Here is a 13,662-nt window from a genome sequence, read left to right as displayed (position 1 = left end):
AACAAGAACACGACTGTGTACATTATTATTTTCTATTAACAAAATAAAAATAAAAAACACAACAATATTCTCCATCAACAAAATAAAAAGGAAAGAGCAATTATAATCGTTTAATTTTTACTTCATCAACGTTAATTATCCTTGATCAGAATGGAAAAAATTAAAAACTTCAACTTATATGCAAAAACAAAAAAGGATGTAAATTGTTGCAAATGTATAATGATTATGCGCTTAAGCTATAGTTAAAAGTCTCCATCATAGACATTAGCTGATGCTATAAGGGAATTAGGAGAGTAGAGTCGGGAAGGTTCTGGATGGAAAGAGGGGTTCGAGGCTTGAGCACAAAGTAATGCCATAGAAAATTACCTCAATTACGCTGAGTAGCATAGAGCTAATGCAGTGAAATATGAAGGTATATGGAGAGTAAAAAATAAAAACGTTTCCCACAATTATCTGGCATTATGATGAAATTAAATACAACAAAAAAAGAAGGACTTTCTTCCCTTAAGTCGTATACGAGTACAATTCTTCCGTCATCGTCCTGGTTGTCGTAGTCCTTTAATTGAAATACACAATTAGTTTTCTACATCTAAATAAGCTCTCTTAATGTGAATAATTTATTTCAAGTGATTTGTAAATTAGTTAAAATTTTAACTTCCAAGTATGTATGTATGTATTTTTTGTAATTTCATGAAAAATTACGGTAATGTTCTCCATTAAGTTTTCCAACATCACGGTATCGTTGTTCTTGTCTGCGTTGTTGTTCTTTACCATCGATTCCAACTCCAAGGCTTTCGATCAATTTCGATGCTCGAAAACCATTTTTCTGTAAAATGGGAAATGTTTTTAATAAAAAACACAATTCGCTTTTCAAAATTAAAATGTACCTCATAAAATAGTCCCCGACGAGCTTTGCTTATTTCTGGATCGAAATCCCATTCTGTTCTTTCGTGTGTAATAGGCTCTCCAGCTACATTATTTTGAAGGGTTTCGGTTATAAGTCGATATACCACTTGTTCTGATTTGTGGATTGTGTTGAGCAGGCAGCATAATACGATCTATAAGATAATAGAATTTGTATTATTATAATTCTTTTGAATGTATTAAAATAAAATCATAAAATTTAAAATAAGGGAAACAGTCTAAAATTCCTTTTAAATAAAAAAAACTACACAAAATATTCGCCACCCCTTATATTTAAAGAACGAAAAATGATATTACCACCAAAATAATATGCATCGAATAATGTTGTTTTTGATATCTGGGAAAATTTTCAGAAAAATCGAAGTTTCAGTTTTTTTTACGAAAAATTAGAATGTAAAAACGGATATCTTCAAAACAAATGAAGGTATTGGCTTCAACATTATTTCATTCTATACGAAATATTATTGTTAGCATTAGGTTTTGCTTTTAGAAAAAATCAACTATCAATTTTTATAAGAAATACAAACCCTAAAAAGTACTACTAAAAATTTTTGTTATTAGAATTTTGTAAAACCTTTTAGCAATTGCAAGAATTCGAAGTTATCACTAAGGGTCGAATCCCATCAGCCTCTTCTTAAATTGTGTGTTTCCGACAACTTTTCCAAATCTATCAATTTTATGAAAAAAATTGTCATATTTTTGTGTAACTTAATATGAGCTGCAGGTTTCTCTTTTAACCTAAAAAAATGTTTGATGAAGATCAAATTTAAGGACCTAAAATGAAAGCTCCTTAACAATTTATATTTTTTCTCATATATATCTTGAGAAGGGAAAGCTACATTGCCTTTAATTTTGATACGGCATTAATGACTTTTTTAACATTCTTTCTATTTTCTTTCATTTTCGTATAAACTTAAAGTAAATATTTACAATAATTTTAATAAAGAATGAAAATTTAAATATAATTAAATGAACAAAATAGTGACATTCTGTATTCAATTTACAAGGAATTTAAAATAGTGTTGAATGCCACTTCAATTAATATACTTAATTAAAATTAATAGGTGGGGTGACCCTTAACATTAAAGTTTAGAAAAAGTTTTAGTCGAATCCTTTTGAGAATACATAGAAAAAAAAGATGTTATTAAATTACAATAATGAAAATAAAATTACTTTTTTAAATAACCTAAATGATGAAATAAAATAAGAATTTCGAAACGCAGTTGTACGAAATGTGGGAACGGTAAGGATTTTCGAAGAGTTTCCACGTAAACTAAAATTTGAAATTAAACGGAAATTACGATTACCAGACTTCATATAAAAAGTTTTAAGCACTTTAAAACAATACAAATGACGCACTGGAAGAATTTTCAGGTCACAAAAAAAGAAGAAAACTCAGATATCTACTTGGCTTAAGGCAAATTTTTCTTATAGCCTATTTTTGCAAAACTAACAAAGGCTGAATTTTGTTGAAGTAGATACCACCCAATAAACAATTCCATATTGTAGCTTACACTGGAAAATGCCATAGTAAATGCTTTTTAAAAGCTTAGTTGAAACCAAATTTTTGAAAAAGGAAAAATGCGTCATTGTTCACCTAAAGTACTTTCCCAAGTTATCCGTGTGAATTGAGATTTTTATTTTGGAATCCATTACAAGGCCTAAGTATTTAAAATCATTCACTTTTTCTATTGAAAAACAATTGGACGCACAGTTTTGGTTAGTATAAGTTAGATAAGTCTTGGTACCGGATAAAAAGTTACAGTTAGAAAGCTTGAACTTTTGACATTGTGGGGCATGGTACTGAAAATCAACTTCAAAGTTTTGGAAGGAAGATAAGCTGAACAACATTAGCTCCGTTTTCGAACTAATAACCAAATTATGTACCGAAAACCATATTCTCAATAACTCAAGGTCCCCATTTATATCTGAGACCAAATTTAATTTAATATTAGTGCCATAAGACAAACCAACATAAGTTTATGTACACTAGAAATAAAATTGGTCCCAAAACAGATCCTTGGGGTACACCGCGGTTGAGAATCATAAATTCACTTCTGATCTCATCCAACTTCACTCTCTGGCATTTATTTTCAAGATAATATTCAAACAACTTATACATAAAACCACGGTACCAGCTTTTTAATCATATCAAAAGACTTTGTTATATCAATAAAAAAGAGGCTGGGATGCGACCCACACTGATAACTTCCCATCCCGTCTGTCGATTTGTCTTGCTTAAAAGTTTGTCTATATGTACTCGTATCAATTTTTACCAAATTTGCGTACTATTTTTTGTAGATTTTTTTTTATGAAAAAACGGACTTGTTGGATTTTTACTGAATATTGAAAACAATATTTTCTGTGAAATAAAAAAAGTTTGAAGCCAATATTTTTAATTTTTGAAAAGCTATTTGAGCCGAAGGTAAATGTTTACCAAGTTTTAGTATTGTTTTTTTTTAGAGTTTTAGTTTTTGTAAAAAAACTGTCAATTCGAATTTTTTAAAAAAATTTCCAAATGCTGAAAACAATATTTCTTATAAGATAAAATTACTTTGAAGCCAAGATTTAAAATTTTTAAAAAGATATTTGAGTCGAAAATCAATTTTTACCAACTTTTATACATTTTTTTTAGATATTTATATTTGTAAAAAAACTGTCAATTCGATTTTTCAAACTAAAACTGAATGTTGACAACAAGATTTTTTGAAAGATAAAAGTAAATTAAAGCCAATATCTCAAAGTTTTGAAAAGATATTTGAGTCGAAAATCAATTTTTACCAACTTTTAAAAATTTTTTTTTTTTGTTTTTATTTTTTGTAAAAAAACTGTCAATTCGATTTTTTTAAAACTTTAATTGTATGTTGACAACAAGATTTTTTTAAAAGATATAAGTAAATTAAAGCCAATATCTCAAAGTTTTGAAAAGATATTCGAGTCGAAAATCAATTTTTACCAACTTTTATACATTTTTTTTTAGGTTTTTATTTTTTGTAAAAAAACTGTCAATTCGATTTTTCTCAACATTTTTTTAAAATGTTGAAAACAATATTTCTTATAAGATAAAATAAGCTTGAAGCCTAAATTTCAAGTTTTTGAAAAGATATTTGAATCGATATTCAATTTTTACGAACTTTGAGAAATGTTTTTTTTTAGATTTTTATTTGTATAAAAAAACTGTCAATTAGATTTTTTTCAAAATTTTATCAGATGTCAAAAACATTATTCTTCGTTGCACAAAATTGTTTTAGAGATGAAATCATATTTCAGTCGTAAAATTTTATAGGTAACAAATTTTTTTTTTCAGTTTTATTGATTTAAAAAAAAAAACCGTTATATTGATTTTTTTCAAAAAATATACCTGTTTGGTATCACGTTACATTATATTATATTAAATTTAATTCAAGTCTCTAGCGTTTTTGGTTCGTAAGATATTTAGGGTTAACCAAAATTTGCACCTTTTTTCAAACTGCTATTATAAAAAAACCACCCACGCAATTCTCTTGAGAGCCCTTTCTGCATCTTTCTGCCTTATTATCTGTACAACAAAATCTATTTGAAGTCGATATCTCTTCTGGTTCTTGAGCTATGGACGACGAAAAAACGTCGCGAACGTACGGACGCACAAACGTACGTACACACGCACGCACAGACATCTTTCTAAAAATCTTTTATTTCGACTCTAGGGACCTTGAAACGTCGAGAAATGTTAAAACTTTTAATTTGACAAATCACACCCATTACAATAACTTCCTATGGGAAGTTAATAAACCAGCTGCATAGCCTTTGCATATGCTTTCGATGAATTTACAAATAAACCGTGAGTAAAGCTTTCTCGAATAAGCCTTTCGAATTTGCAACAAGGTTAGAAAACTCTTCCTTCAAAATTGTTTCATTGGTTATGTTAAGTATAGCATACTTTCAATACCATACAAAATTTACCTTCACACCAAACTTATTTTCGAATAAGAAAAGTCCAATCACACCGCCAGATAACCGGGAGGTTTTTTAAAAATCATTCTTGAAGTTCATCAGTTCTAAATGTGATAATTCTACTTTTTACTGTTTTCAAACATCTGCGAGAAATCGATGAAACCTGACTGTTTTTTTCTTGTCAAAGTAAAAGTAAAAATAAAAAGTTAAACCAGTTATTGGTAAACCATTTTTAGTCGAAATAGCCAACATTTTAAACAACTTTTTTGTAAGGGTTAAGCGGGTTATAAGTTAATAATTTTCTAACCATGAAGTAATTTATAGCTGTTTACAATGTGTACTATTATTATACTCGTAAAGCTGACAAATTTGTTTCTTTGTTTGAAAGCGCTAGTCTCAATAGCTACTGGTCTTATTTAAAATTTTTGTTCAGTGTTAGATAGCCCATTTATTAAGAAGATCACTCATAAGGAATGTTTAAAAATCGAGGATTCGTTTCACCTTTGAGAGACTCCACTGCGCGTTTCATTGTGGAAACGTATAAAGACCAAGAGCATAATATGAAACGAATATTCAGCCCAATCCCAAAAACACAGCACAAATTCATAAACTTTTGACTAATGGACGATCAAGGGAGGGGGGTAATATGAGCCATAAAGCTTATACAGCTAAGTTGTATAAGTAAAGATTTCATCTAATAAATTAATTTAACGACGTTCACCAAAAAATGATTTGCTGTCAAAAGTAACTAAAATTTTTGTTTTCACTCAATTTAGAAGTTGAAAGTTGAACTTTAACCATGCCTCTAATTATTTTCATAAAAATTGTTTCTTAGAAAAAGAGCAAATATTCAGATTCTTAAGAAGAAACCTTGAATAAGGGGTCATCAATTTTATATTAAGTTGCCTTAAGATTCCTTAAACTAGCCATTTGATTTTATTATTAAATTTTTTGACACACTTAATTAGTGAACTTTACTTGCGACATATAAGAGATAAAAATCAAGTTTTGCATTAGTAAACAATTTCGAACAAGAGCTTTTAATCAAATATGACATTACGACGCTATAGAAGTCGAACTACGAGTTCCCTGATTCCGTCCGTCTGTCTGTCTATCCTGGGCCCTACAGTTCAAACAATTGTGTTGATTGAAATTAAGATTTTCAGCGCCGATTAGAGTAAGGCTTTTTTTTCATTTTATTAAAAGAAAAATTAAAGCAGTTCCAATACAATTTTGTTGATTAAAACATGTTTTCTAAAACTTTCTCTAAATTTTGTGTTCTTAATTTGGCTTCTTTCTAAAAGAAAAACATATTTTGACATTGGTCCGAAAGGACAGCCCTTAAAAAAACCTTCATTTTGTTTTTAAGTTTTCTCAAGAACTAATGAACTGATTTTTAAAATCTTCTCTTTTTGTGTAAGCTCTTGTAAATGATCAAATCGATGATCATTTTTTATCAAAATATATTTTTTTATTTTTTTTTAAATATCAAATTTGTTTACAAAACTCGACATCTCAGAAAGGGTTCACGATATTTAAATGTAAAATGTAAAATGTAAAATGTAAAATGTAAAATGTAAAATGTAAAATGTAAAATGTAAAATGTAAAATGTAAAATGTAAAATGTAAAATGTAAAATGTAAAATGTAAAATGTAAAATGTAAAATGTAAAATGTAAAATGTAAAATGTAAAATGTAAAATGTAAAATGTAAAATGTAAAATGTAAAATGTAAAATGTAAAATGTAAAATGTAAAATGTAAAATGTAAAATGTAAAATGTAAAATGTAAAATGTAAAATGTAAAATGTAAAATGTAAAATGTAAAATGTAAAATGTAAAATGTAAAATGTAAAATGTAAAATGTAAAATGTAAAATGTAAAATGTAAAATGTAAAATGTAAAATGTAAAATGTGAAATGTAAAATGTAAAATGTAAAATGTATATAATCTCTTTATTTAGTGCTTACGAAAAATATTTAAAAAAAAAAATAACTTTAAAATGATTTTCGAAAAAAATAAGTTTATCTAGAAATTTGACAAATAAAATGGCATTCAAATTTTTGAGAAAAACTTATTTTTTAGGTACATTTTTTAAACTTAAAATACATATAGAAAATATTTTTAAATGGACTTTTTGGAGGAATTTAGTAAGTTCTAGCGACCCATTCGGAAATTGTATTTTTTTTCAAAATTGGTTTACTGTTGAATACAAAAGATCTTAAAAAATTAAATAAATTTACTTTTGAAGTGAATTTGCTTTGGATGCTTGGAAGCAACTCCCCATATTATTTGTTTACCATAATTTGTTTTAAGTTATTTTAAGAGAAATTATGTATTTACTTATTTATTTACTTAAATTTAAGAACCAAACATTTTTCTCTCCCCAATTTTTAAGTTTGTTGACGCCTTTAAGTTCAAAATACGAGTTAGCAGACTGATAGCCATAGTAATAATAGACTCAAGAGAATTGAGTTCGAAAAAATTTCGTCAATAAAAGCCCGAAATTTCTTCATATCAGATTTTTTCTCACTTTCTGGATTTTGGAATTTTCGTAGCGTTCTTCACATTAATAGAGATGAAAAAAAAAAACAAGAAAAGCGTTTTTCAAAAACCCCTTTAACTATTGTGTTTAACTCTTAAATATGGCATATTTAGAAAACTGCTAGAATCTAGGAATGCTTTCATATGTATAGGGTGTCACAATGGCGGATCCAAGGATTCTAAACTAATCGTATTACGTTAATGGATATGACCCCCATTATATTTTGAATTATTTGTATTTTGTATATGAAAACAACATTTATATTTTACTTCCTTAAACTTTGTTCCTAAAAGTACTACTTTTGACTGAAGATTGGACCAAGAACATAATATGAATCGGATATTCAGCCTTATTCCAAAAACACAAATTCTCAACTTTTGACCAATTGACGATCCAGGGGGGGTCACATGAGCCAAAAAGCTTATAACAGTTAAGTTGTATAAGTAAAGATTGCATTTAAAGATTTATTATTAATTTAACGACATTCACCAAAAAGTGGTTTGCTGTGAAAAACAACTCAAATTTTGATTTTTGCTCAATTTAGAATTTGAAAAAAAAACTTTAGTCATGCTTTAAATTACTTTCATAAAAATTGTTTCTAAGAAAAAAAGAAAATATGTATTCAGGTTCTTAAGAAGAAACCTTGAAAAGGATATCATGAATTTTATATTAATTTGCCTTTGAATTCCTCTCTCGCCTTCAATTTTATTATTACATTTTTTTGACACACATAAATAGTGATTATTGAAGTGATTTTTACTGCGACATAATGTAGGAGCTTTATAGCAAGTTTTGCATAAGTAAACAATTTCACACTAGAGCTTTTAATCAAATATGACATTACGACGGTAGAGAACCAAAAAAAAATGGGTACCACGATTCCTTTCGTCTATCTGTCTTTCTTGGGTCCTATACAGTCCAAACAATTGTATTGATTGAAATTAAGATTTTCAGCCGATTAGTGTAAGGCGTTTTTTTCATTTTATTAATACGAAAAATAACAGCAGTCCCCACACAAATTTTTTAGTTCAAGATGTGATTTTTCTAAAACTTTCTCTAAATTTTGTGTTCCTAATTTGGCTTCTTTCTACAAGAAAAATATATTTTCGTATTGCTCCAGATGGGTACCATTCAAAAAAACCTTAATTTTGTTTCTACGTTTTCTCAAGAACTAATGGAACGATTTCAAAATTCTTCTCTTTCTGTGCAAGCTTTTGTCAATAATCAAATCGATGATGATTTTTTATGATCAAAAATGTATTTTTTTTTTATTTTTAATAAAATACTAATTTTGCTTACAAAACTCGATATTTCAGAAAGGGGACAACATTTTTTGACAAAATGTTCATATATTTATTAGCTCTTTTCTTAGTGCTGATACCAAATATATTTTTAAGACAAAATTTAAAAATAAATAAAAAAAAATAGGTTAATCTAGATTTTTTGACAAATAAAATGGCATTTAAATTTAAAAAAAAAAAAACTTAAACAGTCTTTTTGGAAGAAATTATTAAGTTCTAGCGACCCAGTAGTGCGTTTCATTTCTTTCAAAATTGGTTTTCAGTTGAATACAAACGATTTTAGATTTTGGATGCTCTAGAACTGAGATTCCAACACGAATTTCAAGAATACAAATGTCCCAAAAAAATCAAGTGACACTTTTGTTAAATAAATGGCTAAGTGAAAAACATAATAAACGTTTCATATCTATTGATATAAACGCTTTGAAACGTGTAATTTGTGAGTACTACAAAACTTTTCTTCCCAACTTATTTGTTTACTTACTTATTATGTACTTAAATGCAGCTATTTCCTTGAATTCAAGGAAGTGTTCTAAATAATTTGATAACTAAAGTTGGCATTTTAGCAATTATTAAATTTTGTTAGCTTCCTTTACAAAACATTTTTAAGCGGTGAGTAAAAACTCATCTTAGTGTGTGAATCAACATCCCCCCCCCCTCGACGAAAAGTCTGGATCCGCCCTTGCTTGCAGGACTTGGAGTTTTGAATTAATAAATTAAATTTGTAAATCTTTAAGTTTTGACTGTACTGAAAACATCGAAATTTCGAACATAAAATAATTATTTTTTGCCTTTTCGAACAAGAAAATATTATGTGGGTATTTTGCAGTGATACAACGACCGTACTTTTAATATTAGTTTTTTTACTTTCTTTGTTAAAAAGAAAAAGATTTAATAACAAATTAATTCGTTCTCAGACTATAACACCTGATATTGAACTAAACTATAACATTGATCTTAAGTACCTTTTCATAATTATATCATTCACAAAACCAAACAAGTGATCAACACTTTTCAAGACAACAGTCTGTGGGTCAAAAAGCCGAGGCAACCATTAAAATATAATTAATGTAAAACAAGTTGTACCTTGAAGAAACAAACCGAACTGAACGAAATAACTTTATGTAAACAAGGTACAGTAGGTCCAATAATCAGAGGTAACTGGCAGAGAATGTTTTCTGACCCAGTTTTTACTTATTTTATTTATATTTATTTTACGCACACAATACCTACGTTCACTGAAAAGAGAAAAAGATACAAATGTACCGGTTTTACTCAAAATTTCTAAGCTACCACAAGTTATGTTATTAAGACTCATCACTTAATGACATTCGAGTATATTTTGCTATCCCAAAAATTTACGTTATGTAAAATATTTATAAAGGTATTCAAAAACATGCCATCAGACCATTAAAAGTCTTAACATATAGATCATCAAGTTCGACTTTTTAACTGTTAAATTTAGTTTTTAATAGAATTTGTATTTATTTAGCTAGTGACGCTGTGATATTAAGACATCCTCAATTGGAAAACAACAATATTTTTAAAAATTTCATTAACTAAAGTAACGAGCGTTATTTTTGTCATCTAAATGAAATAAAACTAAAGCACAATCAATTATTGCATAAATTCTGGTTTAAACTAAACTAATTAAATGTTACAAGACTTAAGACTTAAACTAAAGTCTAAACTCTGAATTAAATGTCATTCACACATTGAGATAACCACTGCACTTTTAAATTGGAACTTCTGTCATTCAATAGTTTTTTAAATGCACTTATTTTCGTTGACCCTAAGATTAAAAATCTTGTTGTATATTTCCCAAGAACAAGTTATAACTTTTTAGGCATAATAAAAGTTCAAAACATACCACGATTGACACGATAATAAAAGTTCAAAACATACCACGATTGACACGAACTTATTTGCAACCATTCTTAACGAATTAAGTTAATTTCAAAATATATCAATTTATATGACTTTCTACTATCTATCTATATAAAGATGCCGAAGATAAATTAACTCGATTGATAAAGAAATATAAGAAACAATCTTTTCTTTTAGCTTATAGAGTATCTTAACTGTTGAAGTATCGCAAATCACTAAATGCCGCAGCTAACAGAAGTTACGTAAATTATTTTTTTCGGCTTCTTTTTACCCCCGCCAAGTCTACAGGTAAATAAAGAGAAATAATCCAATAGTAAGTCCGATACAAACATACAAACTGAACAACATTGGATTTATCTCTAAAATACGAAATGTTTCGTTTTAACCTAAGTTTGTTTCATTCATCACAAAATGTAAACACTATAAACAGCAACTTGTATACATATCTATCATTATCATATTAACGGGCTTTGGTTTGAAAATCTTGCGAAATTCTGTGATCAAGCGGACCATGGAAGAATTTCATATGACGCATTCTTTTGATATTGTACGTTGCATTTTCTTATAGTCTGGCAGTTAATGTTACATTTTGAGGATCAATAAGTTTATCTTTCTGAAATACTGATGAATTATGAGCTATTTGATAAAATTATTTGTTTGAATTAAAAAGGTCAACACTAACATTGTCCATAAGATTTGATTATGGAAGTTTGAAAGGTTTATTGGAACTCATTTAAAAAAAGGGACTGGGATGCGACCCACACTGATAACTTTCCATCCCGTCTATCGATTTGTCTTGCTTAAAAGTTTTTAGGTTTGCATGTTGGGTTAAAAAAGTTGTCAATTGAATTATTCTTACAAATTTTAAAATTACAAACAGTATTTTTCATATAAAGAAATAGTTTAGTTTGAAAATCTAGTTTTGTTAAATAGATTTTTAGTCGAAAAAAATTTATTACCAATTTAAGTAGCATTTCTTAAATTGTTACAAATTGGATAAATGAAATTTATTTGAGAGATATCAAGAACCGAAAATCAATTTTTACCAAATTGTTTTGTTGGATTTTTATAAAACAAAAAAACTACTAAATATCGAAAAAAATATTTTCTGTAAAGTAAAAAAAAGTTTGAAGACAAAATTTTTAATTTTTGAAAAGCTATTTGAGTCGAAAGTAAATTTTACCAAGTCTTAGTTTAGGTTTGTTAGGTTTTTATTTTTTGTAAGCAAAACTGTCAATTCGATTTTACTTAATGTTGACAACAATATTTTTTAAAAGATAAAAGTAGTATAAAGCCAATATCTCAAAGTTTTGAAAAGATATTGGTTTCAAACCAATTTTAGTTTGTGAGAAATATTATTTTTGAAATTGGGTAACATTTTGAGTAAAATTAATTTGACAGTTTCATGTAAAAAAAAATAAAAAGGCATTACCAAAACTTGGTAAAAATTTACTTTTGAAAGTGAATAATAGAAGATATTGACTTCATATACATAATTTTTCATTCATCCAATTTGTATTTGTTTTTACATATAAGAAATACAAAAATTTAAGGAATAGCTACTAGAAATTAAAATCAAACTATTTAATTATATGCAAAATATTGTTTTTAATTTTTTTTTAACTTTTTTAGCATAGCACGAAAACCTACAAACCCATGAGGCAAGACAAATCGACAGACAGGATGGGAAATTATCAGTGTGGGTTGCATCCCAGCGTCTTTAACTTTAACTGCAACATATTAAATGATTCTTTTCTTGTCAACAATATGAGTACCTTAAATCTCTTTCCTGTTAACACTTCATCACCAACCCATTTCACTTCTCACAGTAGCACCCTTCTTGATTTTTTTTGTCAGTTATATTTATAAAGTTCTCAAGTTTAATCAAATATCAGTTCCTGCCTTTTCGCTTCACGACCTAATTCATTTGACATTTCAATGTGATCCATTGATTTCGAGCAAAACTATAAGATTCCGCGACTTCAAACGAGTGAATACGAGCCAATTAGAAGATGATTTAAAACGAATTGAATGGTTTCGAGATTATGAAATGCCTTTTGTCGACGATCAAGTTTTTTTCATTCAAGAGAATATAAGAAACTTATTTGAAACACACATTCCACTGATCACAAAAACGGTAGTAACAAAAAATTCTTCGTGGTTTAACACGCACATTACAAAATCTTATATATGAACGTGACCAGGCCTATAAACGTTGGAAACTTTTTCGACTAAATATTTTGTATATTGAATTTAAACGATTGAGAAACAAAGTTACAGCTGAGATACGAAATGAAAAAAAAAAAATTAGCACCAAAGTTAGATCCTTCACAAGCGGGTAGAAACCTTTGGAAAAACTTACGTGAAATTGGCTTGGCAAGCAAAAAAAGATGAACTATGATGATGTTGACTGTGATGAGCTCAATAAAAAGTTTTTGTCGCTTCAAAACTCTGAATTAAATGAAGAAACATCTTTTGCTTCATTTGAGAATGCGTCTTTTTCATTTCCTTGTTTTAGTTTCTAGCAGGTAACTGAAGCTGACGTCTTAGAGAGTTGCATTAATATAAAATCCAACTCTATTGTAATAGATGAAATCCATCCAGTCTTTGTTAAAGCTTTACTACCCTACATTCTAAGATACTTAACACATCTTTACAATACAATATTAATGTCGAACGTTTTTCCATCAGCTTGGAAACAAGCAAAAATTATTCCAATTCCAAAAAACGAACGTGAGTTTCTACCAATTGCGATTTTACCTTTTCTTTCCAAAGTTTTAGAGACAATTATGAATGGTCAGATAAGGAATTACCTAACTGAGAACAATCAGCTTTGTGTTAACCAATCTGGTTTTCGTCCTAAGCACAGCTGCACCACAAATCTCATTAACGTTGTAGAAAACATCAGACAAGCTGTTGACAGCGACAATGTCACCTTTTTAGTTCTCCTTGATTTTTCAAAGGCATTTGATACGGTCAATGATAAAACACTGTTTAGTAAACTAACAAATCAACTTAATTTTTCTACTTCTTTAGCAAGTCTAGTTCATTCTTATCTGCATTTACGATCTCAG

General features: G+C 28.1%; 1 protein-coding gene across 1 annotated transcript; it reads right to left on the bottom strand.

The window, feature by feature from the left end:
* Nucleotides 1–610: 610 nt before the first annotated feature.
* On the bottom strand, nucleotides 611–10,817 carry LOC129952222 (uncharacterized). The gene is made up of 3 exons (XM_056064709.1): nucleotides 10,607–10,817; nucleotides 888–1,058; nucleotides 611–826 (listed from the first exon to the last, which is right to left on the bottom strand). Exons 1-3 carry the CDS (start codon nucleotides 10,634–10,636, stop codon nucleotides 689–691), a joined length of 339 nt encoding a protein of 112 aa, XP_055920684.1. The 5' UTR covers nucleotides 10,637–10,817; the 3' UTR covers nucleotides 611–688.
* Between the last annotated feature and the right edge of the window lie 2,845 nt (nucleotides 10,818–13,662).

This window comes from Eupeodes corollae, chromosome 3 (assembly GCF_945859685.1).
Source record: "Eupeodes corollae chromosome 3, idEupCoro1.1, whole genome shotgun sequence".
Lineage (NCBI taxonomy): Eukaryota > Metazoa > Arthropoda > Insecta > Diptera > Syrphidae > Eupeodes > Eupeodes corollae.
Note: the sequence above shows the minus strand (reverse complement) of the source record. Positions and strands in the feature narration are given on the sequence as shown.